The sequence below is a fragment of the Aspergillus sclerotioniger genome (assembly GCF_003184525.1).
Source record: "Aspergillus sclerotioniger CBS 115572 chromosome Unknown BO94scaffold_13, whole genome shotgun sequence".
Classification (NCBI taxonomy): Eukaryota; Fungi; Ascomycota; class Eurotiomycetes; order Eurotiales; family Aspergillaceae; genus Aspergillus; species Aspergillus sclerotioniger.
Genome location: NW_020291003.1, coordinates 93,541 through 117,926, shown reverse-complemented (window position 1 = coordinate 117,926; position 24,386 = coordinate 93,541). Strand labels below are relative to the sequence as shown.

Below are 24,386 nucleotides of genomic sequence, written 5' to 3'. Positions count from 1 at the left end.
GTGGATGGCAAATGGACCTAGGTCTACACAACCTTTGGTTATATGGGTGAAGCCTCTTCTCAGGCAGCTGTCAAGTGATATGACTAGAATAGAAATTATATCTAGGGTGGCAGACGGATACTTGAAGAATCTAATGCCTCATCCTCTGTAGTGTTATCAACGGTTATAGAGATCCCACATAGGGCCTTGAATTCATAAAAAAGCGACACTGCATGATGTTCTCGTAGCTTTTTATTCAAGCAGGTAGCAAAGCATTCATTGAATGTAGAAAACTTTTCTTACACAAACAAGCTACACCTCTATCAACTCTCACTTCACACAGATCGAGATCAGATTTAGTGTACTGTACTGTATAAAATACCAACGACTATTCTCTTTTCCATATGCCCTCTCTCCCTACACAAACTCCCAACTTTTATAGCCATCTTCTACATCTACCAAACATAAACCCCCAAAGGAAAACCTACTCAAAACGCCCTCTAAACCCATCCCACCCATTCACCTAGTACAGATCACCTAATTCTTCCTTCCCAAATCCAAATCAGCCACCAACTTCAACATCTCCGTCCCCTTAGTCTCCGCATCCCCAAGTCCAAAGAACGGCTTCACGGCTACATCAACCGTCTCCTCAAATAACCGACCCACGACTTCCTCCTTGAGGTCCTCACCTGTCTGTGCAAAGTCCGGATAGGCGTTTAATTCCAACAGCCAGGCGTTTCCGGACTTGTCGACGAGGAAATCGACGCCAAAGAGCTCGAATGCGTTGGGCAGGGTTTGGAAATGCACCATCATGCCACGGGCCGCGGCTTCGAAGATCTCTCCCGTGACAGCGCAGATCTGGTCAAAGACATTCTGTTTCCAGGAACAGGTGAGGCCAGGGACGTAGTCCTCTAGTTGCCAGAAGCGACGGACGCTGTCTTTGTTGGAGCTGCCGCCTTCCTGGAAGCAGGTGTTGGTGAGGTGGCGGGCGAGGTCTTTGACTTCGTCTTCGTCTTCGTAGGGCGGGCAGTAGGGTTTGGCGGCGAAGAGGGCGAGCATTTCCTTGAAGACGTAGACTTTGAGGGAGCCGACGGCGAGGACGTAGGTGCGGATGTGGAACTTGCGGTTGTGGGAGGAGGGGATGAGCAAGGGAGGGTCGATGTAGGGCTGGGCGATGAAGTGGCGGAGTTGTGAGGTGACGACGCCGTTGTCTTCGGGGTCGTCGTTCTCGGGCTCGGGGCGCTCGGAGCCGCTCTCGTCGTCCGAGTCGTCGACTTCCCATTCCTCGAAGATCTCGCGCAGGCCGTCTTCGCTGTTAAAGAGGCGGATGCCTTGGCCGCGGTCGCTCATGCCGGGCTTGAGGATCCACCATTCTTTCTCTTCGTCCGGACGGGTCTCGTTCTTGTCGAGGCTGTCGCGGAGCTCGTATGCTTCGAGGAGGGCGTCGTCGAGGAATTCGGCGTAGTCGAGTTCGAAGTCGAAGGCGAATTTGAAGTGCTTGGCGAGAACGCTCTCCGGGTGTTTGGTGACCCAGTTGGTGACCGTGTTGGAGAGGTAGTGCTTGCGGATCAGGGCTTTGCGGATAATGTAGGCGTTGGCGAGAGAGGTCGAGGAGTGTACCATGATGTGTTCGAACTCCAGGCGTTCGTATTCACGATACTGGAAGACAGGCGTGGTGCGAGAGGGGAGGTCGGACAGAGAGGATATTGCTCGACATTGACCATTTCCAAGGCGTCGTTGGAGCGCCCGCTTCATCAGACTCTGGACATAAGAGTCGTCGCTGTCCACAAGAGTATAGAATGTAGGCTCAGTATTATTATCCGGTCTACATGAGATGGATCTATCAGAATACCAGCCATCACAGACAGACCAAGAGCAAACAATCAGAGGGGAGAACAGCAACGCGCGCGATGCATAAACTAGCTTGGATATCTGACAGACGCGCAAATTCTATGTTATATGCAACCACGTTGTAGACTCAGCATCATTCCACTCACAGCGTAATCTCCCCTTGGATGCCGGGTGTATGCATGAAATTGGCCTTCAGCGGCGTGACACTGCGGTGCATTAGCAAGGAAGGGTCGCAAAGTGATAGGGTTGCGACAAACCTGGTCATTCCCTCTTTCACAGTCCAGCCGTCGTTTCCAGGGGCACTCTCCTCAACACTTCGGTACACATCCGTGAAGTTTGGTGACCACTCAAAGTGCTTGTGAGGGATGCGAGACCTCTTTACCGGAGCTGCTCCATCCACAGCCTGGTGGCGGACATCATGTTCGTGCTCCCCTGGCGTACTGGTTGACGAAGAGGCATCGACCGCGCGGAAGCAGCTGCCCGATGACCACCGGTTGTCAAGCATGTTGGTGTACAACACCTTGCTTTCGCTCACTCCGGGCTCGAGCGGGACATTGACGCTGTACAGATCCACACCGTCCACCCAGTTGTTGTGAAGGTACTCGATCAACCGAACGGAATGACGAGATGCCTCTGCGATGACAATGGGGTCATGGTCTCGAGAGCTAAAGGCGTAGGATAGGGCAATGGCATGTTTCCCGCAGACCGCCGCCTCCATAGCGCCACCGATGGTGCCACTCGACATGGCGAACAGAGCCGTTGTATTCCGGCCATAGTTGGGACCGGACACTACGAGGTCAACCGGGCCACGATCCTGGAAGTAGTGGTAGAGGCCGATTTGGACACAGCTGGCCGGCGTTGAGTCGACGAGAATCCATTCATCCCCATCATAGTTCTCATCGTCGCCCTCGTTCATGCCATGGGGAAATTCGTGCGTGGTGCCATCGTCCTTGTGGAGAGTGCCCGGACGGAAATAGGTCGGCCTCACGGCGGCCCCGATCAGGTGGGCTTTACCGATCCATGATCGCTGCTGGTGTGGAAGGACCACCGACACCGTGTGTCCGGCGGATTGCAGCGATTGGACGAGGGAATGAATGTATGGGGAGGACTGGTTGGACGGCGGACCGTCGTCGTTGACCACCTATGAGGAGCGGAGGGCCATCAGCATGGGAGCTTTGGAGGGGATTGCAGTCGACTTACTAAGATATGCATAGTGTTTGGATGCTCTGGCTGGAGCGAGGGGGACGTGAGGAGAGAAGGTTGGCGGAGGGGCAGAGCGGGCAAAGGAAGAGTTGGGCGGCTGAGTTCCCCGCTCTTTTTGGCTGCCTCCGCCTGTTATCGATAACTCCTACATCGGACTGGTCTGACGCTGGCTCATCCACGCTATGTCGCTCGTCATTTGGCCGCGCTGAGTGAGTACAACAACATTGGGTATTTCTAAAGAACTAACAACAACAACTACTACTTGGCCTCCCAGCCGCGCCCCTATGTCTGATGGTCTCGGAATAGATGGCTTCTTCGTCGTCGCTGCACTCCTCGGCCTTGAGCACTCTCCATTCCCGTGCCAGCGCCAACAGCCTCCGAAGGCGCTTCGCCTCGGTCCTCCTGCAACTCCTCTTCTGCCTCCTCCTTATCTCCCTCTTCTTTTAACCCCTCCTCCTCAGTCTCCTCCTCCTTTACTACTTCCTCATCCTCAGAGTCTTCCTCCCTCTTGATCATGGGTGCTTTGCCTTTGCTCGAGGATTCCGGAACATCTCGAGGAAAGACCGGCTCTTCGTACTCCGTCTTAATGTTAGTGAGCGTTTCACTGCGATCCTCTGCCTTGATAACAGCCCGAGGCGTTCCACCGCCGCCGCTGAGAAGCGCAGCTAGGACAACCCACACGAATCCAGCAGAAGCCATCGAGACGCTCCAGAACAAGAATCCGAAGACGACAAATGACGTGAGTCTCCAATTATACATTATCCACCTAACCTTCCTGTTAGCTTCAGACGAACCAGAAAAACGACCCGTAGTGGACCAGCAACCAGAGCCATACCGTAATCCCGTGAAACGGGCCTTGAACATCACTTTCGCCTTGTACACATGCATCTTCTCAGAGCTGTGGATCTCCAAGCGCAAGCTATCCGGTAGATTACGCCATCCGCGCGCAAATTGGACCCGTTCCATCATCGGCACCTGCAGTTTCTCCGCTTCTCGGTTCCATCCCAGCACGTAAAGAGGCAAGAACGATATTTTACTAGCCGTGTCCACCAAGGGCGACGCGTATGTAAGGATAGCAGGACGGCGCGATTTGGAGAGGGCGGTGACTGATGCATTCGAGCCAGTCTCAGCGAACGTGGAAGGATGGGGGAGTAAGGCCAGATCAAGCATGAAATTTCCCGCGGCGAGGTTGGAGGGCGTCCGTGGTAATTCCAGCTCCACCTGCACATCGTATGGTTGGGACGCAACCAGGCCGGTCCCCAGTGATGCGATGCCCCAGGGATGTCCGTCGCTGTTTGGTAAGAGCACGAAATGTTAGCTTTGACCAATATCCCAATGACAGCATCAAACATTCACTTGGACATTGATGTTTGCCTCTGCGGTTTCCGACTCACCCAAATTGCAAGTGTACAAGGCGTTCAAGGCCGACCTGGGGGATGAACCGGTAATAAAAGATCCCGTACGCGAATGTCGAGATGAAGATCATGGCTATGGCCGTAGAAATGAAGAGAAAGATGCCCAAGTAAGCCTTTTGAGCTCGCTTCGATATGAAGGGACGTAAGGTAACTGCCATTGAGTGCTGTGTTTGGGAAGCTCATTAGTCCCTGATTCAGCTGAATGAATGCGGGAGGAATGATCACCATTGCCGTTGATGCAATCCCGCTGCGGGGCTCTGCCTCATCCTCAGATGCGTACGCAGCGTCCATTGTGCCTGGGCGCGTTTGGGAGGATGGGTGGTGGTGCAGGTGGAAGGGGCAGCGCAACGGTCGTCAAGAGGAACGAGGGACGGATCGACGTCACCGGCAGATCGCAAAGCGGAGATTCTCCCCGACACCGACGCTCCTCGGGCAGCCCTGAGTCAGATAAACCACACAATAGTTATTCAAATCTTCACATACTCCGGGCGGGAGGGCCGCTATTACCTACGGGCTGGAGGCGCACAAATACTCATGGACTCGTCTTTTTATAGCTCAGCTTATCGTTACAGACTACCGGCAAGGTAGGTGGAATGGAAAAACACCAACATGAAGCGTAAGAGACAGGCAAAAAGGAACAAGATATAAGCACCATGTAGCGATGGACCATGCTGACACGTCCTAATATGCATACCCCTCCCAGAAACCCAACCGAAACAATGAGAAATGACGTGGAACAGTACAGCATGCCAACGGAAGATAGGAAAATAAAACTAGGAAAGAACCCCTTCAAATCATACACCCCGGTTAAGACCCGTATTTTCGCGCTGCATGGTCATGAGCGGCAGCGACAGATCACCATCACAGTCGGTCAACTCGGCAGGATGCAAGGCATTGAGACATGATCAAATACTTCGTATTAATATAATGCGGAGAAAATAGGAGAGAGTATATCTCGGGGAGCGCTCAGGGCATTGCCCGCGGGCTTTGCTGCTGAATGTGCTGCAGGAGAGCATCAAACAGACGTCCGATCTAGAAAACCATGTCAGCAGCACGTCGAAAAAGAGGTTGAACGACAATCAACTTACCTCAGGCGCAGCCTGAATAAACGGGAGACGGAAGAAAGTGTAGCTCCGGTTTTGAAGCAGCTCCTGCAGCGTAATGATTAGACCCCAAGGATGAGGACGGTGGACAATAAGTCTCTCGAGAAGCACCCGGATGATCTGCTGGCGGATATCGGACTCATCCTGCTCCGAGTAATCCGTGCCGAAAAGACGAGTGATGGCAAAGCTGAAAAAGTACGTGTGGCTGTTCGGGTAACGGAGCTGATTGGCCATCGCGCTCAGCAGATAGTAGCGCGCCTCAGGCCTCAGTGCCTTCGCTAGCTTCTCCAGAAGAGCCGAGTGAGGCGAATTGTCAAAGGCCGCGCGAATGTTGCCCTTGGACGCATTGGCGGAAACAGCACTCTGGCCGACGTAAAGGACAAGTGCGTTCAGAAGGACCACGTTGACATTGATCGGGGTGTAGAAAAGGCCGGTTTCCTTAGTGAGGGGATTGTAGACGGCTTCGCAGATCTGTTGAATGACCGTTTCCGAGGCGCTGCTGCTCTGCAACGAGCTGTCGACGACCCCCTTGATGTTGGCCTGCTCCAACGGACCAGCAGTATCGCCGGCAATTCTAGGGGCTTCCCGCATTTCTTCCAAACGTTCGACCTTGAGACCCTCTCTGAAGGGGTCTGGAAGTTTATGGAAGGACGATGGATACGCACTCAGAACGAGGTTTCGAAGCTGAGCGCAATGGGCGGGGATGACATTGCAGAACTGGAAATGATTCTCCGCCACGAACTCGGGGAAGTCATGATGCAAGATCAGCAAGATGCGAAGAACACCCTTGTACAGGTCCTTGGCAACATAAGAAATAGAGGCTGGCTTGAGCTGCTCGCCGATGTAAGAAAGCAAAGCCTGCATGATCTCACAGTACGGTCCCCAGCCGGCCCGGTCAGGCATATTCAGCATACCAGACATGAAGAATCTGTGAGACACCAAAGACAGCCATCCGTAAACAAATCCAGGACAGTACTTGGGCTGCAGAGAGAGGAACTTGTTAGCAAAGGCGAACATCATGTCCTGATGTTGATCGCTACGCTGGAGTCCGTTCATGGAGTATTCACAAAGGATGCTCGAGAACAGCCTGAAGAAGACGCGCTGATTGAAGGCCTCGCCCCTCATGACGTGGTGATGGTTCAAGACAAGTACAAGGAGGGAGAGAATGGAATTGAAGAAGGCCGCTTTGCCTGTCTTCGCAGCTCCCGTCGATTCGCCTTGGAATTTGACAAGTAAAACCACTAGTTTGCCAAGAGCGTCGATATAGAGGAACGCTTCGTCGAGACTGCCACCGGGGTTCTGCGACTCGTGATCGAACATTGCAACCGAAATGTCAATGCTGAGGCGGAAGAAGAGCGCCGAGTCTTCTTGATTGTCCATGACCTGTCGCTGGTGCAGATCCTTGAGGAACGAGTAATAAGTGCGGTCAATGGCACCAGGAGCCTTGTAGATTCCAATCCACTCGCTGAAGATATACTCCATCTGATCCCGCTTAGACCTGGCTTTGTCACTGAGAAGTGGGTTGACCACCTCGGGGATGCCAGATTCACGCAGCTTGCGGATGATGTCGTTGGCAACGGTAACATCCGAATCTTCCGCTAGCCATTGGCTCATGGCCTCAAGGCTGCCCGAGAAATCAGACCTCAGTGCAGAAGGTTCTTCGCTGAATAGAACACGGTCCATCAAGTTCGAAAGGACCTCCAGAGACGCAGTGTTCTTTTGAAGGATGAGGCGCGTGAGAATCATGTCAACGCGGCGAATATCCATTAGGCCGGCATCAATGAGTGCAACTGTAACCGGTACGTTGAACATGTGCTCATCATCAACTTCAGAAAGAACTGCCCAAGTATAACGAGCGACGAGGGTCGACATATCGCACAATTTTGCGAGCAAGTGCACAAGAACCTCAACCTCCAGTGTGCCGAGGGTCTGCGAATACAGCGTGGTGCAAATTCTGAGGCATGTCAACCTAGCGAGTTCTTCACCGTTGGGAGAGGCAAGGATAGTGCGCAGTGCCTGGTTGTACTCCTGTAGAACAGCACTCTCCCTGCCAAGGTCTCGGATACGTTCCTCAGGGGCGCTTCGAGCGGCCTGCTGTAGCTCAGAAACAATGCTTTCCACCTTCTCACGCGGGCTCTGGGCCTCGAGGAACCCGTTGAGCTGAGACTGTGCGCCCACAAGACCAGATTGCTGTAACCGAGCATCTTGCTGGGCTTGTGGGGTCCTGTGGGGAACAGCCGGCTGCTCGGCAGGAGTAGAAAGATTAGGAATCGGCGAGTACGGTTCCTGGAGGACATCTGGAAGCTGTCGACCGGAATCGGTGGACACATTTTGAACGTGAGCCGCGGCCGGGCCTCGGGCCTGACGAGCAAATTCCTCATAAATAGCCAGTTGCTCCTTGTTCAACCCTCCCGCAGCTTGCCGATAGGGCTCGGGGATGAAAAGGCCCCAGCGATTCATGGAAGGGTCAATGAAAGGCTCATTTGGTCGAGCCACCCGGTGACGCCGGCGAGCTTCCAATTGGGGCTCAATGACTTTCTCAATCTCAGGAAGTGACTTTTCCTCCGCAGCCTTCTCAACGATACCGCAAGCAGCGTCAAGATTGTCATTAACGCACATGAGGATCAACCCCTCCGGCATTGGCTGGTCGGAATACTCCTGCTGGATCATCCGGATGTAGTTGGTCATGCTCACCTTAAGAGGCTCCTTGCACGTTACAAGGGCCAGGCTACCAGCAAGTTGTCTGACCATTATGCCGGCTGCATGCCGCACTCTTTCCTCATCGGGTTCCATTGCAAAATCTTTCGAGACCAGTTGGACGGTAGAAATAGAGGCAATTGTCACAGAGCGTTCCACAACGGGTGTGATGATCTCTGCAATGGCACGCTCGACGGCGCTGTGCACTATTTGCCGAAGAACATTGGGGTCAACCATGCTGCTTGCAGACGACGGAAGAACAAGAATCTTGTCCAGGCTCGGGAGTGTCGACATGATGGCAGCAGGCGATAGTCTTTCATGGGGGATTCTCTGATTGATGCTTGTGAGAGCCATGTCTTCGAATGCTTCGAGACCGTCAGGGATGTTGGCCGTAGACAGCGCATCCTCAATATGTGCAGAACGGTCTCGAATCATAACAGAAGGCTCAATAGTCTTGTGATCAAGATCGAGATCCTTGCACAGAACTTCAATCTCGAACTTCAAGTTCAACTTGAGTTCCGCGAAATGGTAAAATTCCATTAACAACGCAAGAATATCCATCAGCCAAGGGTTCGGAGGATTGAACACTGTAGACTTGGTAGCCTGGACAAGAACTTTGCAAGTGAAAGGAATCACGATCGTCAACCGCTGGCTGTCGAATCCCTCCAAGAGAAGCCCCCTGAAGTAGACGTTCTTATGCTTGATAGGCTTGTCCTTGGCTATGGTCAAGGAGCCAAGCCACGCACCGAGGTTCTTAAGATGACCTCGCTCGGTGGATGAGTTAATCGTCGCCTCAGAGTTGAGGAGCTTAGATACACTGGCGTAGGTTTCTCTGAGGACTTCTGCCCACAACAACTTGTCGTTAATGCGGTCAAGGAGGTCAAGATAAAGCTGTTGGAAGTTCGGCTGAAGTTTCGCACGCTCTTCCACAAGATAGGAAGCGAACCACTGATGATGTTGATCGCGAAGAACATCAGTGAGGTCACGGAGCTTTTCATCAATGTTCTGTTCAGACACGTTGTTCAACACGAAGAGGATCTTGTCTTGGACATCTTCATCAGGTTCGCGATAGACTTCAGGCCGGATAGGCGAATCAACATGAACGGAAATGAATTTACGAGTTGACCCATCTGTAGTGGTGGTTTCGTCAACGTTCCCGTTCACGGCAGCGCCAGGAACACTGTCCACCCTTCCAGCCTCATCTCTGACTTGACTTCCTTGCTCACGTAAAACGTCCTCCGCCTTCTGGTAGATTGTTGTGCCTTGCAATGTCGGGATCTGCAAGAGCAGATGGCAAAACCCAGCCCACTCAGGAAGACGGTTAATCAACTGCTCAATCGCTTCGACACCGAATTTGTACATTGGATCATGAATTTCATGATCACGCACTGCCTCCAGAATCATACCCAGGCCGACCTTTAGAGTGATGCCATCCACAAGCCGGAAGTTGATGATACCACCAAACATGACAGCTGTTTTAGTCAACGCTTCCAATGGATATTCATGGTAACAATGGTATTCATCGATAAGCCCGTGGACCATGCAAGCGAAGAGGTCCTGTTCGGCTGGTTCGCGAGAAGACTTGTATCTTCTCATCAACTCGAGGATCTCTCTCAATGACAATTCTTCGTGATACATCTTGCCAAAGAGTTCCTGCATTTGCTTGTCCACAGCCTCAGGCAGCGCGTTTCCGTTCTCGCCGTTGGCGTCGATTATGTCGTCGAAACCTTCACCGTAGTTGATGAGTCGTGGATAGGTCTGGATGCATATCCGTTGCACAGGGGTGAGATTCTCACGATCACCGACGTATTCCTCCAGCACCGAGAGTAAAGTGTAGACCGTCTTGACCGAAAGGCTGACCATCTGGGGAGCGGGCTGTTCTTTCCTTTGCACGTGAAGCTCATCTTCCGCCTTAATCCTTAGGAATTTGGATAGTAAGCTTCCCATGTCCATGGGACCTTTCTGTGCAGCATTGCGAACCCATTGCTCCAAGTCGAAAGGTCCTTTACGATGGGCGTAGCATGCAAGATCCATGGCAAGGCCATTTGTATATCCGAGGAGATACTCCAACCAACTGAACTCAACAGCATGCTCATAGATGGCAGCTGTAGAAGTCGGATCCTGGGTGAAAGTCGTGAAAAGCTGCTCCGCTACCCACTGCCGATCTTGGTGCCACGCCCCATGCAACGCCAAATGATATCCCTCTTCTTGTTTAAGGATGAAGACGATCAAGGTGCGTAGAACAAAGCTCTGCTGAACACTGGTCCACGGCTGAGGGAGAGATAGAGCCGAGCACAGGAAAACGGGTAGATCATACTGTACGACAGCCTTGATCAGTAGCTGGCTCTCAGCGGCGGCCCAGGCTGCCTGGGAAAACAAAGCCAGATCAAATATAGCTCTCATGGCATCCAGTGACCGGAGAGGCGACTTTGCGGCACGCTCACCCTGCAGTCGAACGAGCTCAGGCCCGTCGGCGAAGAAATCCGAAGGGAAGGTAGCGCGAAGGTTGGGTATCTGCGACACATCCGTTCTGGAGGCAACAAAGGCTGTCAGGAAGGACATCTGCGTATCGCGATGCTCCCAATCGCCACCCCAAAGCTTCTGAACATCTAGGCTGGAGTCATCCGCAGCCGCAGCGGACAAGACTGCGTACAGCTTTGCAAATTGCCGAGCATCTAACCTCAGGCCCTCACGGTCAAAATTGCGGAACACGAGGGGCCAACTGATTCGCTTCTCGCCATAGTGCGCCTGCACGGCCCCGAGGAAAGTGTGCAACGAGAATTCACGCCAGTATTGCGAGAGCACCAGGAAGAGTAGCGCACTGGCAACATGTTCTTCACTCCAACACTCAGAGCCTGTCGCGTTGATTGTCTCAGCTACCGCGTCGGGGTTCGACGTTGCTTTCGGGCCTCTCGAGTGAAGTTGGCGGACAAGGGTGTATCTGGGGTTGATGAAATTGAACATTTGTAGGGCAGACGCAATCTCAAATGGCATGTCCACGCCCAACTTCTGATACCGTAAGTTAGCCGCATACACCAGCTTGCCCTTCACATCGTCTGTGAAGTTTCTAGGCGGATACAGTATGAAACGTTCGATCGTCATGCCGATGAAGGAGTTCTTGTACTCTTTAGTGACGTCGGATGGTGTTGCAAGGCTTTGCAGAAACGGATTTATAGTGTTCGAAAGGATCGCATCAGCTGGCAGACAGTAATTGTCAGTTAACCGACACCATCTGATAGCTCGATTAACAACTCACCTTTGGCGCGTAGGTCTGACTTATTGGCCGTTTTGAAAGCCAGAGCGAGAGAAACCTTCACAAGGGGGTCAAGCTTGAAATGGTCCAGGAAGGTAGAGAGATCAAAATCGCGGAAGATATCGCCCTCCGAAGTATCCACGGTCTCTGCGATCTTCTGGGCCTGCTCTATATCCTGGGACACCTTCTGCATCTCTTGAACTAGGAGAGGGTAATTGCCAGCATTTTCCACAGACTTGTTGACCCCAGGAAAGATCTGCGGGGCATTGCCCGTAAGCAAGCGACGAAAGTATTTCGAAAAGACCTCCATTCCGTTGGACTCAACGAGCTGGTACAAAGTCAGAACCGTCATCATGTAACAGGGATGTTTATGTTTATTGTTTTTGGATCACATGTGCTTACCTTGTGAATCTGAGCAGCTTTCGTCTCCCACTTTTCTCTGCCTTCTTTCTCTGTAATGGAATCTAGAAGCAGGAAAACCTGTGCGATGGATATCTTCGTCAACGACGACTGGCTCGCGTGAGCAGCAGAACCTGAAGCTGCTGAGCCCGGCTTGTCAGAGGGAAAGCCCGTAGGTGAGTTCACGGTTGTACCGGACAACAACGGAGAGAAGGTGGCGCCTCTGGAAGATCCCGTCCCACCTCCGCCTCCCCCGGAGCCTCCACCACCCGCGACAGAACCCGCTGCGGAAGCCAGATGTGACCCTGACGACGGGGTATGAGCTCTAAATTTGGGTGAGGAGAGAGACTGTCCGGGTTGCTGGTGCTGTTGCGAGCCAGATTGGAATGAGGCGAATGGTGAGGGTGTGGAGGCTGGCGAGGGCACGTTTCGACCAACAGGATGGCTCCGAGCAGAACTCAGAACGGCGGAGAAGGAGGAGGTGAGAGGAGACGCGGTCGAACCGCCTGGCCCAGGGCTACTGGACTGTGGTGGCCCCCGAGAAGCTGAAGCGAGCGATGAGAGGTTGTTGGTCGCAAGTGGAGTCAACCCACGCCGAACACTGGACTGGGACACGGACGGACCCCAAGGAGATTGCTGTGACCTTGCCGGCCTGGTCGAAGAGGACTTATCGGTGCCAGAAGCAATCGACGATTGGGAGGAAGGAGGAGGGGGAGGGAAGGTCATCTAGGAGACGCGATCATTTGATCTGAGGGCGAGCGACAAATTTTTATTATTTGTAACAAAAGTAGAGGAGTAGATGGAGCCAATAATGATGGAAACAATCGTGAGACGTGCAACAAAGCGACGGATTCTGGCAGCGGAAGAGCAGAGACCGATGGCAATGAAGAGGATGTTGCTTCGTGGCACAGGATGGAAGTTCCGATGGGTGTGAATGACGGGCAGAGAAAGCGAGGATGAGTGGACGTGCGGGAGGAGATGCCTGAGGAGCCCACACTAGGCGGCCTTAGGCAGGGCAGGGGAACTTGGCAGCTCCCTCTCGTCTTCTCTGTCTCTCTCTCTTTCTTGGTGAGTTACACCGTATATCGGGAGTCCGACCGGCAGCGACGACTCGGAAGTCCAGCTGGGTTAGGGGTACGGAGTGGTCGATTATACTTTTAGGTAAGTAGGGACCGATCGGACTTGGAGTCCAGCTGCCTCCTGCATAGAGACGACCTATGTTTAATCCAACAAGTGCGGCTGGAAGCACCCTGGCACGTGAGCCTGACGGGCCAATGCGGTGGCTTATATAATGGCTGACTCAGCAGGCGGTTCTGGGATCCGAGGTGCGAACTAATGAGCCCCCTGGTTATCTATGTTCCCCCAAGGACAATCAGAAGCCACTGGAGGATCAATTACCTTTACATGGGACCCCCCGGTCGGTTGAATGACCAGGCTGGCCATTTGATGCCCAAATTCCAGCGTGGTCACCGACTTTTCCGCATCAGTAGGCCTAATGGATGGAGCTACCGCCATGGAGTCGTCTAACTATAGTCTACGGACGTACTCCTCGTGCTAACAAAAGCCCCAACACTTTCAAAACCACGTATCCGATCCACAGCACTAGATCTCGAATTTCACCCCAACAGCAGGATATTGACTACCTCTATATGTAGCGATTCAGATAAAGAGAAGGGTGGGAGACGGAGGTTTCCCGTGTGCGCCCTCCGCGAAGACCAGCCACCAGCCACCAGCCACCCCGCAGGCCAAGAGCCATGAATAATGAAACGCTAGTCAGTAGCTAACCCTTGGATCAAGAAAGGGCCCAAATAGAGTGCGAAAGGCGTCACCGGAACAGCGATCCATGCCATTTGTCTGGTTCCGCTCAGTCGCGGAGAATGATAGCCACCGGCGGATATCCCTTGATGGGCCTCGCGGCAGATGAGTTGGTCATTGGGCTGCCTGACGCCGCCCCGTGATATTACCGCCGGTTGCCCCGAGAGACACGGCACCGTAAACATGACAGCGTCAGCCATCTCCATTCCAGAGCGAAGCTTGTGGTCAACTCCACCAGATCCGGCTCAATCGTACTGCTTTCCCCATTCCTTCCCTGGATTCTGGTCTTTCACTTTGTTCTCCGGGAGCATCTAGGTTGCCGTCTTCGTTCGGTCCTCAGTCACCGTGGGGTTCTCGTATTGTTCGGCGCTGTGACACGCCGGCTCTGCGTTGTTCTTCAAATTGTCTTAATCCCTTGATGCCCATAATTAGATGAGCAAAGGCTGGCCGACGCTCTACACGATTACTGGAGTATAATCCGCCAAAATGCCAGGAACAGTTGCAGAGGGGCCAACGGTGGCCATGTCCTGTATGGTGTTTCATCAAGATGTATTAACCGGGGTCATGCTGAGCTAACGCCTTCGTCTCTACAGTCGCCAATAATTTCTGGGGCAAAGAGGACGCGGGTGTTGGGCCGATGTTGGATCGAATGCACACTTCGAAAGTGTCTTGCGATGAGTTGAAAACTTTCTACAACAGTACGTCATCCGATCGTCGTTGTTCTATGGGTGATGCGTTCAGGCTCTAACAAGCCCGACAGTTCGAGCTGCTATTGAAGATGAGTACGCGCGAAAGCTTCTGGCGCTGTGTCGCAAGCCACTGGGGTCAACAGAGATAGGCTCGCTCCGTACATCATTCGATACGGTTCGTGGGGAAACTGAAGCTATTGCCAAGGCCCACGCAGCAATTGCGGGCCAAATGAAGAGGGAGCTGGAGGAGCCATTGGTTGCCTTTGCTGGCGGTTCCAAGGAGCGAAGAAAGATCATACAAACAGGGATTGAACGTCTACTCAAAACTAAAATCCAACAGACTCAAACAGTGAATAAGGTAAGTTACCCAGCCACCAAGAACAAATCAATGGGAATACTGAGCTATTGCAGACCAGAGATCGATATGAGCAAGATTGCTTGAGGATCAAGGGATATCTAGCACAAGGCCACATGGTCATGGGCCACGAAGAGCGTAAGAACAAAGCAAAATTGGAGAAGACGCAAATACAACTTGCATCGAGCAGCAGTGAGTATGAAGCAGCTATCAAAGTTCTTGAGGAGACTACTGTGCGATGGAATAAAGAATGGAAGTCAGCTTGCGATGTATGTGTGACGGACAGACCATACCCCTGTGTCTGATGCATGAGAGCTGATATGCCTTGCCAGAAATTTCAAGATCTTGAAGAGGAAAGGCTTGACTTTACAAAGAGCAGCCTGTGGACATATGCAAATATTGCATCAACTGTCTGCGTTAGCGACGATGCGGTATGTTCACGGTCATATATCTGCCGGACATCCACTGACGTTTACTAGTCCTGCGAGAAAGTCCGCCTTTCCCTAGAAGATTGCGAGGTCGAGAAGGATATTATCTTCTTCATCAAAGAGAAAGGAACTGGCCAGGACATCCCCGACCCACCCAGGTTCATCAACTTTTGTCGAGGTGATATCAACGATACGAGCTCGGAAGCTTCCGAAGAAGAAGGCTACTCTGTAGCCCAGTTCCAGCGGACGATAAACCCGGCATATCGCACTTCATCGCCACAACCTTCATCTTATGAGCCGCAGATTGACCCTGACGCCGAAATTGCTGCTAAGATAAATGGCCCTCCGACTCCTTCAAGCAGAGAAACCACCGTCACTCCGCAAAAGGCACTGCAGCAACCGATGCCGCAGCCCGTCCAGAAACATGTACAGCCGCCTATGCAGCAACCGCCGCAACAGCCGGTACAGCAGCCCGTGCATCAGCCGCCAATGCAGCAGCCAATGCAACCAATGCAACCAATGCCACCGCCAATGCAGCCACCCGTGCAGCAAGCGATGCCCCCGCAACCAATGCAACCGCCGATGCAGCAACCCGCTCCCTTGGATCTACGACGCGGTGGTCACCCTCCACCAAATTACGACCCCTCTCAGCATGGCGAGATCACAAAGGTCCCACACAATGCGTACCCAACAGACGGCATGACAATGTTTTGCAGGACAGGTCCGCCGTCGGAGCGCAGTTCGGGAACAAACAGCGCCTATCGCCCATCAAGCCGTGATTCCCAAAGTGAGGTCTCGAACCCGACGTCGATGTCAAGCCAAGAGCCATCAAGCGCCAGGCAATCTCCTACGAAGCCCACGAACGGTGTAGCTCTTCCGGGTCTCGGGGGAGACAAGCAGGTTCAGAAGAAGAGGAGCGCGTTCTTCAGCAACAGCCCCTTCCGACGCAAGAGTCGCCATGATAAGGACCGCCACTCTGGACCCTCCCAGGCACCTTCTCGCGGCACCTGGGAGTCTCCGTCAAAGCAAATTAGCCCGACCAAAGCTTCTCATCCGCAGCAACCTATCGCTATGCCGGACCCAGGCAGCCCTGAGCCCGCGGATCCTAGGGCAAATTTCCAGCTCAATGTTGGAAACAACGTTTTCGACGTCGAGTCCCCGGACAAGGATAAGAAGGTGGCCCAGCCTCAGGCTGGCAAAAATGGTGAAGAGGAGCTGGATCCCATCGCGCGAGCTCTAGCGGATCTGAAAGTGGCAGGGAAGCAATCGACCACCCGCGTGTCAGCCGACAGATATCATGGCATTGCTACTCCAGTGCCATCAGTAGCTCCTGTGCCCGGCTCTGTTGCCACTCCCCCGCCAGCTTATAATGATTCATCTCTCAAACGCCTAGACGCTCCCCAACCCGCTTTTACGTCGGCACAGATGCAAAAGACGACTCAACGATACACCGGCCAGGGCCAGAGTGCGCATCGGGGCTCGAGCAAACCTCCCTCATTGTCAAGCCGACACAGTGGACAGTCCCAGGAGGCCCCGCGTGCTCGGTCGCCTGCTGCAAGACGAAGTGCAAGCCCCAATGTGAGCCCTCGGGTGGACACGCGCATGGGCCAGTACAGTAGAGCAGCGAGCCCCAGTCCATCCGCTTATCAGTCAAATAGCATGAAGAACCGGTACAGCCAATCCCCAACCATCGCAACGCCCCCCAACGTCCCGTGGATGCGGCCTCATCCGCTGAATACGCCAGACGAGGGTCTTCGCGTGCCGTGTCTCCTCAACCTCAATACCGGCAATCCCCCACCATGGCATCACGCGCAGTGTCCCCGCAGCCACAGTACAGGCAGGCCCAGAACACAATGCCACGTGCTGTCTCGCCCCAGCTGCAATTCAGGCAACAAGTCCGGCCTTCCAGCGCTGGCGGCATGGAACTTCAACTGTCCGGACCACCCGACATGTATGCTGGCAGTCGTGACGGGTACGGCTCTCGACGCGGCAGCGGTAGACCGATGTCATACTATGACGATGCTGCGAGTGTGAGGAGCCGGTCCAGGAGCCGGACGGTGGCAGTTGCTGATCCCAGCCGGCAATTCAGTCGCGACGGTCGACCCATCCTACATTTCGGTAAGCACACCTCGCCCTACCCTATAACCACCAATATCAGCTAACCTCCCCTCCTAGCACGAGCCATGTACAGCTACACCGCCGCCATTCCGGAAGAACTAGGCTTCAGCAAAGGCGACGTCTTATCCGTGATCCGTCTTCAAGACGACGGCTGGTGGGAAGCCGAAGTCACCACTGCCCGGAGCCGAACCGGTTTGGTCCCGAGCAACTATCTCCAAATTATCTGAGCGACAACAACAACAACAACAGTAACAACAATATCCAACGCCCATCTCATGAACCAACCAAAACCACCTATGACCCAAGCATGTCCTACCTAATCACGCGTTCATGATCATGATACCAAATTGTGTTCATTTGCTTTCCCTACCATCCGTCCATCCCTCTCTCTAATTTTCTGGGGTCATTCCCTTCTCTTCACCGGACATTCTTTACAAATTACCCCTCGTCCTTCACCTAGTCAAAATTGGTTTTTCACCTTGGTCAACCCACCCTCCCCCTCCCCCCACACAGCAGCCCCCTGGTTTCAGTTCGGTCATTAACGAGAGTCTGCGATACCTGTCTATCTGTTTGTCTAATACGTTGATGATGTCTTTCTTTGGAGATACTGAATCTTGCTTCATGTTTCTTTTTTCTCTTTTTCCTTTTGATATCTTTTGCCTTCTTAGCTGCCTTGTGGTATTTGAATAATAACTTCTGGAGTATGCGTGCATTTAGTATCATCTCTTGCGTATACGTACTAAGTCTGCGTGTTATTGGTTATTGCCAAGTGACCTATAGGTTGCCTGCCCTAACTGCGCTTCTAGTTGGTAAGCCCGGGTGATTAAGTACCTAGAGGTATAAATTAAGATCCTTGTAACTACAAAGGGATTATCTGGTGAACATCTATTTTTAACTTGCATTGTAGTTACTCATCATACTAGTATGGCTACTACTTACTAGGCAAAGAATAAAACGGAGAAAGAAATGCATGGTAGTAACAGAAGAAATACTAAAGGACAAAGGGATGGTATAAGACAATGAAATTCAGTATTCCCCCTAACAAAAGAAAACGAAAATGAAAATGAAAATGATAAAAATCCTCAGAACGTCTAAGAAACGCCAATCTACATGAATGATGCTGTAAACCGGCCCGTAACATATATTGTACAATGAGGAAATAAAGGGAACCGAAGACAGTTCCACCACCCCTCAAAATTTTGAATCCAGAAATACCTCCTTCGCAGAGTAGAAGAGAAAGAAAAAATGAGATAGTTCGGATCCAGCAAGCCATCCATCACCCATGCTTCCGATACGCATATGGCAGTTACCTAACAGGATCAAAGCTGGTGGCTCCAAGATATCGAGTTAATCGGCACGACCGCATCCATCTACCATACACTTGAATCCACGGGGACTGCGGAGACAATACACTCTTCCATCTGTGCAGTAGGGTTGGGTGACGGCGTGATATCCGGTGGTGGATATCCTCTCCCAGATTGTCCCGGCTGGGAAATTCTTCAAGAATTGAGGCTGGAAGGAGTCGCAGCCCCCGTTGATATCAGAGGGGGCCAGTAGTGCTGCTGCCGCCTTTGCGATGTGGCAGGCTAGGAAGACATGGTCGTTGATATGCCCACAGGTATTGAGAACGCGCTGGACATGGCACATGGTTGCAATTGGGAGAGCAGGCGGCGTAACTAGTTGCGTATTTGATGTAGAGAAGACGCAATTGGCATCTTAGGGTTGATATAGGTCAAGGAGGATTGGTTGTTTGACAGTGGCAGAGCTTCTTGTTTCAAGTACTGCTTCTTCCTCTGTTTCAAAAGGGGCCTTGGACGCTCTTAAAAATCTTAGATAGTGTCTCATTGGATCTGCAAGAGTGTGAGCCGTGGAGTATGACTTTGTTTGTCCTAGGCTTAAAGGCAGTTTCATACACGCAATGGTGAATAGGAAAGTGCAGGGCGCCATGTATGAGTTGAGGAGTATGGCTTTGTTTGTTTTGGGCTTAGATGCAGTTTTATACACGCAGTGGTGAATAGGAAAGTGCCGGCCGTCATGTGTGATGTTGTTCCAGAAACCGCTGTGAATATCCTCAGCATCACTACTGAATGGAGAGCCCGATAAGTCTTCACAATCATGCAGACAACAATAGGCCAATTCAAAGATTGAGCAGCGATGGTAAAGCATTGAAGAGGTATTACAATTCAAGTGAAGACAGTAAAAAAATGAACAGTAACAAAAATACATAGCAGAGCATTATGCACGCTGAGCAGCTGGACAGCATATTATAAACATATAGAAGGTTCCGTATTATGTTCAACTGACACTGTACAATGGAGGGCTCACCGATCCATGGTCAGAATTATCCGGCCAAAGTGGCTTCAAAGCCAGAATCGGGCGCCGATATTAAGGTGAGATCATTCATCGTCAACAAAAGAATTGGCAAGGCGACCGAAAACCGGGACTTCGAAGTGTTCGAGTGTGTCGACTGAGGATTTGGTCAGCACGTTATTTCTCGGCGCAACCACCTCAACTCACCATCTCGATAGGCACGCATGCTCAGAAAGCCCATCATTGCAAGATCGCAGATAAATAGAACCCAGGACAAGAAGCTGGACCAAGAGAAGATCAAGTGAAGGATCTGAAGGGCATTAGAGGTGTCATTGACCCAGTCGGGGGTGTTGCATGACTTACAAACATGACGGTGAAAAGCATGCTTGATTGCCATGCGTGGAACCTAAGAGAAGTCAGGGAGTCTGCTGAGGGGACGTTTCTGGGGCTGGTGGATGAAGCCTACCGAACATAGTCGCTCTTGTGCTCTACCAACAGGAGAAAGACACCACCCGCCGGGGGCAGGAGCAGATATGCCAGCATAGCTTCGACGTCCATGCGAATGGGGAGACTGGTGTCGAAGGCTCCAAGATTCCAGCGTCCACTCTCGACATCATTGCCGAATCCTGTGTTTCCATGCCCACTGGTGTCTATATGACCAGCACCGGCGAACTGACTGGGCGATGGGAGCCCCGGGGAAGCGAGTCCGGGGACGGGAGGAGACCCGCGAGGGGACCGGATATTGGGCGACTTGACGCGATGCGCGTCGGCCAGCGACGGCGAGAAGGCGCGTTCAACCTCGGGTGATTCGTCCTGGTAGGGAGCAAAATTCATCTTGTGCGGGGGAGGAAGATGAGGACGAATGCAGGTGAGGAGAAGGAAGGCAACGTCGTTTCACGAAACACGCGCTTATCGGCCAACCGTAGCTTTATCGGCCCTCCGCCTTGGCGCTGCAGTTCGTCGCCTCAGGCAGCCCACTGCCCCGCCGTCTTCAGCGTTCAGATTTGTTTACTTCCGGCTTCGCTTCGCCTCGCTTGGGTATCATCATATCATTACTGTCATTGGCTTTCGTCCCAGATTCTCTCGTACTGTACATGGAACCCGGTGGTTCGTTCATTGTTTGGTCACCGCCTCTACGCCCTGCCGCGTCCACGCGCAATCCCTGTGCCCCGCGCAATCCCACTGACCGGCCTACGCGTCGTGGAGGTCGTTGATGATTTGCCAGCCGTTGACGATGTCGTCGTTCTCGTAGCGCTGGAGCTGGTCCCTGAATATGAGACACTCGGGGTCCTTCCCAGACCGCTACGCACCACCTTTCCGCGGGTGGTTCCACGCGTAGGGCGGGTGCCCGCAGCGAGCGCCCTCTTGCGCTGGTCCTCTTCAGCCTTTCGGACAGCAGCTTCCCTTTGCTGCTGAAGTTCCCGTTCACGTCTTTCTGCAGCCTGTTGCCGGAGTAGCTCTTCATTCTCCATTTCGGCAACATCTTGGACCGCGCCTTGCCAGTTGGGATTGAGGATTAGCCGCTGGTTGTGCTCGGTTTGGGAAAGGATGCGAGTCCAGGTGTTGAGTAATGTAGACGCAGAGTCTAGAGTTCGCGAGACAGTCTACAGATCATCAGCGGTCAGCAATGAGTCGCAATGGAAAGCCCCTGTAGCAGGAAGGTGGAGATAGACATACATCCATGTTCCCCTTGGCACAATCGAGGCTTCCTAACAGACCCTCGATGACCTGGTTAATCTTGCGGACGCTCTCTAGTTCACTGCGCAACGCAGCTTCCCGTGCCTCCTGGCGGTCAAACAACGTTTCTCCTCCATCGTGGGGAATGGTGGGTTCCGGCGACAAACTCTCTTCTTTGACGACCCTGTGGTGTAGCTTTTTGTTTCCGCGTTTGGAAGGGGAATTCCAGAGGTCTTCTGTGTCATCATCGGAAAGTTGGAGCCTATCCATTTCTTCTGCGGTGCTGCGGAGTGTCATGGTGGGTGGGTGTGGGTAGGTAGGTACCTGATGGCGATGGGGATGGGAGGGGCCGTGGAAAACAATGAAATGAACGGTGGTTGTATGTTTGATAAAGAACCTGGAGGGGAATCAAAGTACTACACAGTAGTACCTGGCAGCAAGAACAACAACAGCTGGCGGAGGGAAAGCAGCCAATAATGGAGAAAGAGACGGGGGAATGCCGATCGACCGCTAAGTGTCGTGGGGCAATTTCAGCCACTGGAATAAATGGATGACGAAAGGACAAAAGGTACCCAACGACAATCCGAGGGCGATAGGCCGTCTTAGTTGGATCCTAGAGGCTTGGAGAGAGCAAGACAGGCCGGGCAGCGGAAGATAAAAAGGTGTGGCTGGGCATTCCAATCGCGCCTCGCTTCGGTCGGCCATCCATCATCCACTTCTTCTCTCTCCCCTTCCCCAGTCTTTCCTCCCTCACATTCACGTCCACATCCACATCCACATCCACATCCACTTTTACCACTACGCCTTCTTGGTTTATGACATCCACTCCATTGGTCTCGTTCTCTTCGTTCTAGCTACTACTAATTGATATCCACGCGCTCCGTTATATTTCTCCCTCCGTTGGTTAGCACGTTGCTTCCGGGTACCCGCTCTCCGGTCGGCTTTTGGCTCGTCGCGCGTTTTGCTCCCTTGTGTCTCCCTTGAACTCGTCCCTGGTTGCATCCTATCGTCCACAACGTTTATATATCCCAACTTCTTGGACCCTCATCTGTCTGGCCAGCTGGTTTCTGCTGCCAATTTTTGGAGCTGCAGCTTTTGAGGCTGTCCCCACCACCGAGGAGCTATATCGGTCGTGTCGAACGTATCATCCACCATGGCGACCACACCACCTCCCCCCTCGACGCTGCGAATGCCGCCTACTCCGCGACTTGGAGCTAAATACGATCAGTACGAACTATATTCGACGCGATATTCGGCCAGGCTAGCTAGCCAACGCACCTCCAGAGATAGAGAGTCTCGTACCACCCCCCCGCCTAGTTTCCCGGGCTCGAAGACTGCGAAGAAACACGACATCAATGAATCAGCGACCTTATCCCCCCCTAGCTCCGTCCAGAGCTCTCTCCGGAAGCAGAGGTCGGCCCGAAGTGCCGGGTTGTTCGCGACACATTCACTCGAGGACCCCTCTAACACAGATGACTCGGACCCCTTCAGCGGCCCTGAACCTTCCTACATCCGCCATCAACCACGATCACTTCGACCGACCATGACAGACGGCATGCTGCCCACGCCGGCAAAAACGCCCCGGAAGAAGGCTGTCGCTGATGTTGGGAGCGCCGCACGAGTGCTCTTCCCTCCTCCCAGTTCCAACAAGAAGACCAAGAAGCACATGGGCTTCTCGCTAGACAGTTTCAGCGAGGATAACACTCGGGGTGGGTCTGAGATTCAGATTTACACCGATTCCCGTGACAGGATCCCAGAAGTCGACGAAAGCGAGGAAAATCCGTTCTACAAGAAGCCCATGTCAAGCACCACGGCTTCTCGCGCCCCGAGACGCAAAGAAAGCCGCCGTGACAAGGAAATCGACGACTCAATCGACCGTGAGGATGGCATGGTTTACGTTTTGTAAGTTCCCATCTATTTCTGACCTATCTTTGTCTCGTGTTCTAACAAATCTCGCAGTCGGGGCAAGAAAATGTTCCGCAAGTTCACCGAAGACCTTGAGAGCGACAGTGATGATGATGATGACTTGGGCTTGCTGGCTGCCCGTCCGGACCTGATTGATTCATCTATCATGGACAATGTGCGCCCTCTGACTCGCTCATCGATCAAGCCTCGTGTGCTCTTTCCTACTATAGAGGATCGGGTTCCCCAAGAGACTCCTTTGAGTGACATCGATGAGGAGGCAGCCACTGATATTGAAGATCACTTGTTCCACGACGAGGCCGAAGAGGTCGAAGAACCTGCAGCCGATGTTGGTATGCAGCAGCGACTAGTCACCCCTCCTCCACATTCCACCATTGACACTCCTGCGTCTCCGGGTGCTACTATGCGCTCATTGCGTTCTCAAACCAAACGAGAGGGTCCGGATCATAGCGACACGCCCACAGCCCCCGAGAGTAAGAAAAAGCGTGTTAGTCCCTTCGACGGCTGGCTCCGCAGGAAGCAGACCCCGGCCGTGACCGGGACCAAAGCCAAGAAACGAGACGCCGACGCTGCTGGCAGCCCCGGTGGCCCCGGTGGCCCTGCTCCCAAGAAGCCTCGAGGCAACAAAACGACTGCGTCAGTGTGAGCCATTCGCCTTATATGTACAAGGATCCCGCGTATCTCAGGGTGGGATCCTGAAGCCGTCGGGAGCCGAGGGTTTTCTTTCTTTTCTTGATACCGCCGTCAAGGATTCTATCAGGAAACTTGACGAGCGTCTTTGTCTACAGCGTTCTTAACTTCTCATTTGATATTTACTGGCGTCCTTGAACTTCAGGTCGGCTGTCTTAAGCTTTTAATGTGTCCGACTGCCCTCAGTTTTAGTTTGTTTGATACCACCTACAAGGACAACATCTTTGTCTTGAACATACATGACTCGGTCGGTCGGAAAGGAAACAGGCGCGAATTGATGACTGCTAAATGGGACGGACGGATCGGGTACCATGACTGGGCTGGCACATAAGGACGGAGTTTTGTTTCTTTTCTTTTCTTTTCTTTTCTTTTCTTTCCCCCCTTTTTGTTATCCTGCTTCAAAGCTTTGTCTCTTTGATCGGCGTGTACTCTGCTCCCTTCGGCTGGTCGGGTCCATCATGACCTGACTTTCTCGGCCTTT

General features: G+C 52.8%; 9 protein-coding genes across 9 annotated transcripts; 2 read left to right on the top strand and 7 right to left on the bottom strand.

The window, feature by feature from the left end:
* Positions 1-516: 516 nt before the first annotated feature.
* Positions 517-3,103, bottom strand: BO94DRAFT_516043 (putative acid phosphatase; the record flags this gene model as incomplete). The annotated part of the gene is made up of 5 exons (XM_025609949.1): positions 3,031-3,103; positions 2,088-2,971; positions 1,977-2,036; positions 1,842-1,898; positions 517-1,819 (listed from the first exon to the last, which is right to left on the bottom strand). Exons 1-5 carry the CDS (start codon positions 3,040-3,042, stop codon positions 517-519), a joined length of 2,316 nt encoding a protein of 771 aa, XP_025467621.1. The 5' UTR covers positions 3,043-3,103.
* Positions 3,104-3,253: 150 nt separating this feature from the next.
* Positions 3,254-4,807, bottom strand: BO94DRAFT_534825 (seipin). Its single transcript, XM_025611630.1, has 3 exons — positions 4,674-4,807; positions 4,428-4,612; positions 3,254-4,324 (listed from the first exon to the last, which is right to left on the bottom strand). Exons 1-3 carry the CDS (start codon positions 4,737-4,739, stop codon positions 3,316-3,318), a joined length of 1,260 nt encoding a protein of 419 aa, XP_025467620.1. The 5' UTR covers positions 4,740-4,807; the 3' UTR covers positions 3,254-3,315.
* A 172-nt stretch (positions 4,808-4,979) lies between these two features.
* On the bottom strand, positions 4,980-13,042 carry BO94DRAFT_491618 (CCR4-NOT core subunit CDC39). Its single transcript, XM_025609160.1, has 4 exons — positions 11,904-13,042; positions 11,505-11,829; positions 5,537-11,445; positions 4,980-5,480 (listed from the first exon to the last, which is right to left on the bottom strand). The coding sequence occupies exons 1-4, from the start codon at positions 12,624-12,626 to the stop codon at positions 5,415-5,417; spliced, it is 7,023 nt and encodes a 2,340-aa protein (XP_025467619.1). The 5' UTR covers positions 12,627-13,042; the 3' UTR covers positions 4,980-5,414.
* Positions 13,043-13,955: 913 nt separating this feature from the next.
* BO94DRAFT_534823 (formin-binding protein HOF1) lies at positions 13,956-18,016 on the top strand. The gene is made up of 8 exons (XM_025611629.1): positions 13,956-14,244; positions 14,309-14,413; positions 14,476-14,762; positions 14,816-15,028; positions 15,092-15,190; positions 15,239-16,899; positions 16,932-17,305; positions 17,363-18,016. Exons 1-8 carry the CDS (start codon positions 14,202-14,204, stop codon positions 17,530-17,532), a joined length of 2,952 nt encoding a protein of 983 aa, XP_025467618.1. The 5' UTR covers positions 13,956-14,201; the 3' UTR covers positions 17,533-18,016.
* Positions 18,017-18,652: 636 nt separating this feature from the next.
* BO94DRAFT_585316 (uncharacterized protein) lies at positions 18,653-18,952 on the bottom strand (the record flags this gene model as incomplete). Its single annotated transcript, XM_025615688.1, has 1 exon — positions 18,653-18,952. The coding sequence occupies one exon, from the start codon at positions 18,950-18,952 to the stop codon at positions 18,653-18,655; it is 300 nt and encodes a 99-aa protein (XP_025467617.1).
* BO94DRAFT_55700 (uncharacterized protein) lies at positions 18,800-19,812 on the bottom strand. The gene has a single exon (XM_025613909.1). It carries the CDS (start codon positions 19,529-19,531, stop codon positions 19,022-19,024), a length of 510 nt encoding a protein of 169 aa, XP_025467616.1. The 5' UTR covers positions 19,532-19,812; the 3' UTR covers positions 18,800-19,021.
* On the bottom strand, positions 19,702-20,449 carry BO94DRAFT_465588 (DUF4870 domain-containing protein; the record flags this gene model as incomplete). The annotated part of the gene is made up of 4 exons (XM_025608124.1): positions 19,702-19,772; positions 19,823-19,925; positions 19,979-20,021; positions 20,082-20,449. 4 exons carry the CDS (start codon positions 20,447-20,449, stop codon positions 19,702-19,704), a joined length of 585 nt encoding a protein of 194 aa, XP_025467615.1.
* Positions 20,450-20,597: 148 nt separating this feature from the next.
* BO94DRAFT_516033 (uncharacterized protein) lies at positions 20,598-21,927 on the bottom strand. Its single transcript, XM_025609948.1, has 2 exons — positions 21,293-21,927; positions 20,598-21,219 (listed from the first exon to the last, which is right to left on the bottom strand). Exons 1-2 carry the CDS (start codon positions 21,587-21,589, stop codon positions 20,749-20,751), a joined length of 768 nt encoding a protein of 255 aa, XP_025467614.1. The 5' UTR covers positions 21,590-21,927; the 3' UTR covers positions 20,598-20,748.
* Positions 21,928-22,303: 376 nt separating this feature from the next.
* Positions 22,304-24,039, top strand: BO94DRAFT_55659 (uncharacterized protein). Its single transcript, XM_025613874.1, has 2 exons — positions 22,304-23,194; positions 23,252-24,039. The coding sequence occupies exons 1-2, from the start codon at positions 22,446-22,448 to the stop codon at positions 23,859-23,861; spliced, it is 1,359 nt and encodes a 452-aa protein (XP_025467613.1). The 5' UTR covers positions 22,304-22,445; the 3' UTR covers positions 23,862-24,039.
* Positions 24,040-24,386: the final 347 nt, after the last annotated feature.

Excerpts from the sequence above, each read along its gene's own strand:
- BO94DRAFT_534823 (XM_025611629.1), top strand. The coding sequence starts at position 14,202 with ATGCCAGGAACAGTTGCAGAGGGGCCAACGGTGGCCATGTCCT. Across the intron at positions 14,763-14,815 it reads AGACTCAAACAGTGAATAAG|ACCAGAGATCGATATGAGCA; the intron begins GTAAGTTACCCA and ends GAGCTATTGCAG. Across the intron at positions 16,900-16,931 it reads GCAACGCCCCCCAACGTCCC|ACGAGGGTCTTCGCGTGCCG; the intron begins GTGGATGCGGCC and ends TGAATACGCCAG.
- BO94DRAFT_516033 (XM_025609948.1), bottom strand. The coding sequence starts at position 21,589 with ATGACACTCCGCAGCACCGCAGAAGAAATGGATAGGCTCCAACTTTCC. Across the intron at positions 21,220-21,292 it reads GTGCCAAGGGGAACATGGAT|ACTGTCTCGCGAACTCTAGA; the intron begins GTATGTCTATCT and ends GATGATCTGTAG.
- BO94DRAFT_55659 (XM_025613874.1), top strand. The coding sequence starts at position 22,446 with ATGGCGACCACACCACCTCCCCCCTCGACGCTGCGAATGCCGCCTACT. Across the intron at positions 23,195-23,251 it reads GATGGCATGGTTTACGTTTT|TCGGGGCAAGAAAATGTTCC; the intron begins GTAAGTTCCCAT and ends CAAATCTCGCAG.
- BO94DRAFT_534825 (XM_025611630.1), bottom strand. The coding sequence starts at position 4,739 with ATGGACGCTGCGTACGCATCTGAGGATGAGGCAGAGCCCCGCAGCGGG. Across the intron at positions 4,613-4,673 it reads GGATTGCATCAACGGCAATG|CACTCAATGGCAGTTACCTT; the intron begins GTGATCATTCCT and ends TCCCAAACACAG. Across the intron at positions 4,325-4,427 it reads CTTGTACACTTGCAATTTGG|CGACGGACATCCCTGGGGCA; the intron begins GTGAGTCGGAAA and ends CTTACCAAACAG.
- BO94DRAFT_55700 (XM_025613909.1), bottom strand. The coding sequence starts at position 19,531 with ATGTATTTTTGTTACTGTTCATTTTTTTACTGTCTTCACTTGAATTGT.
- BO94DRAFT_491618 (XM_025609160.1), bottom strand. The coding sequence starts at position 12,626 with ATGACCTTCCCTCCCCCTCCTCCTTCCTCCCAATCGTCGATTGCTTCT. Across the intron at positions 11,446-11,504 it reads GTCAGACCTACGCGCCAAAG|CTGATGCGATCCTTTCGAAC; the intron begins GTGAGTTGTTAA and ends ACTGTCTGCCAG. Across the intron at positions 5,481-5,536 it reads TTATTCAGGCTGCGCCTGAG|ATCGGACGTCTGTTTGATGC; the intron begins GTAAGTTGATTG and ends ATGGTTTTCTAG.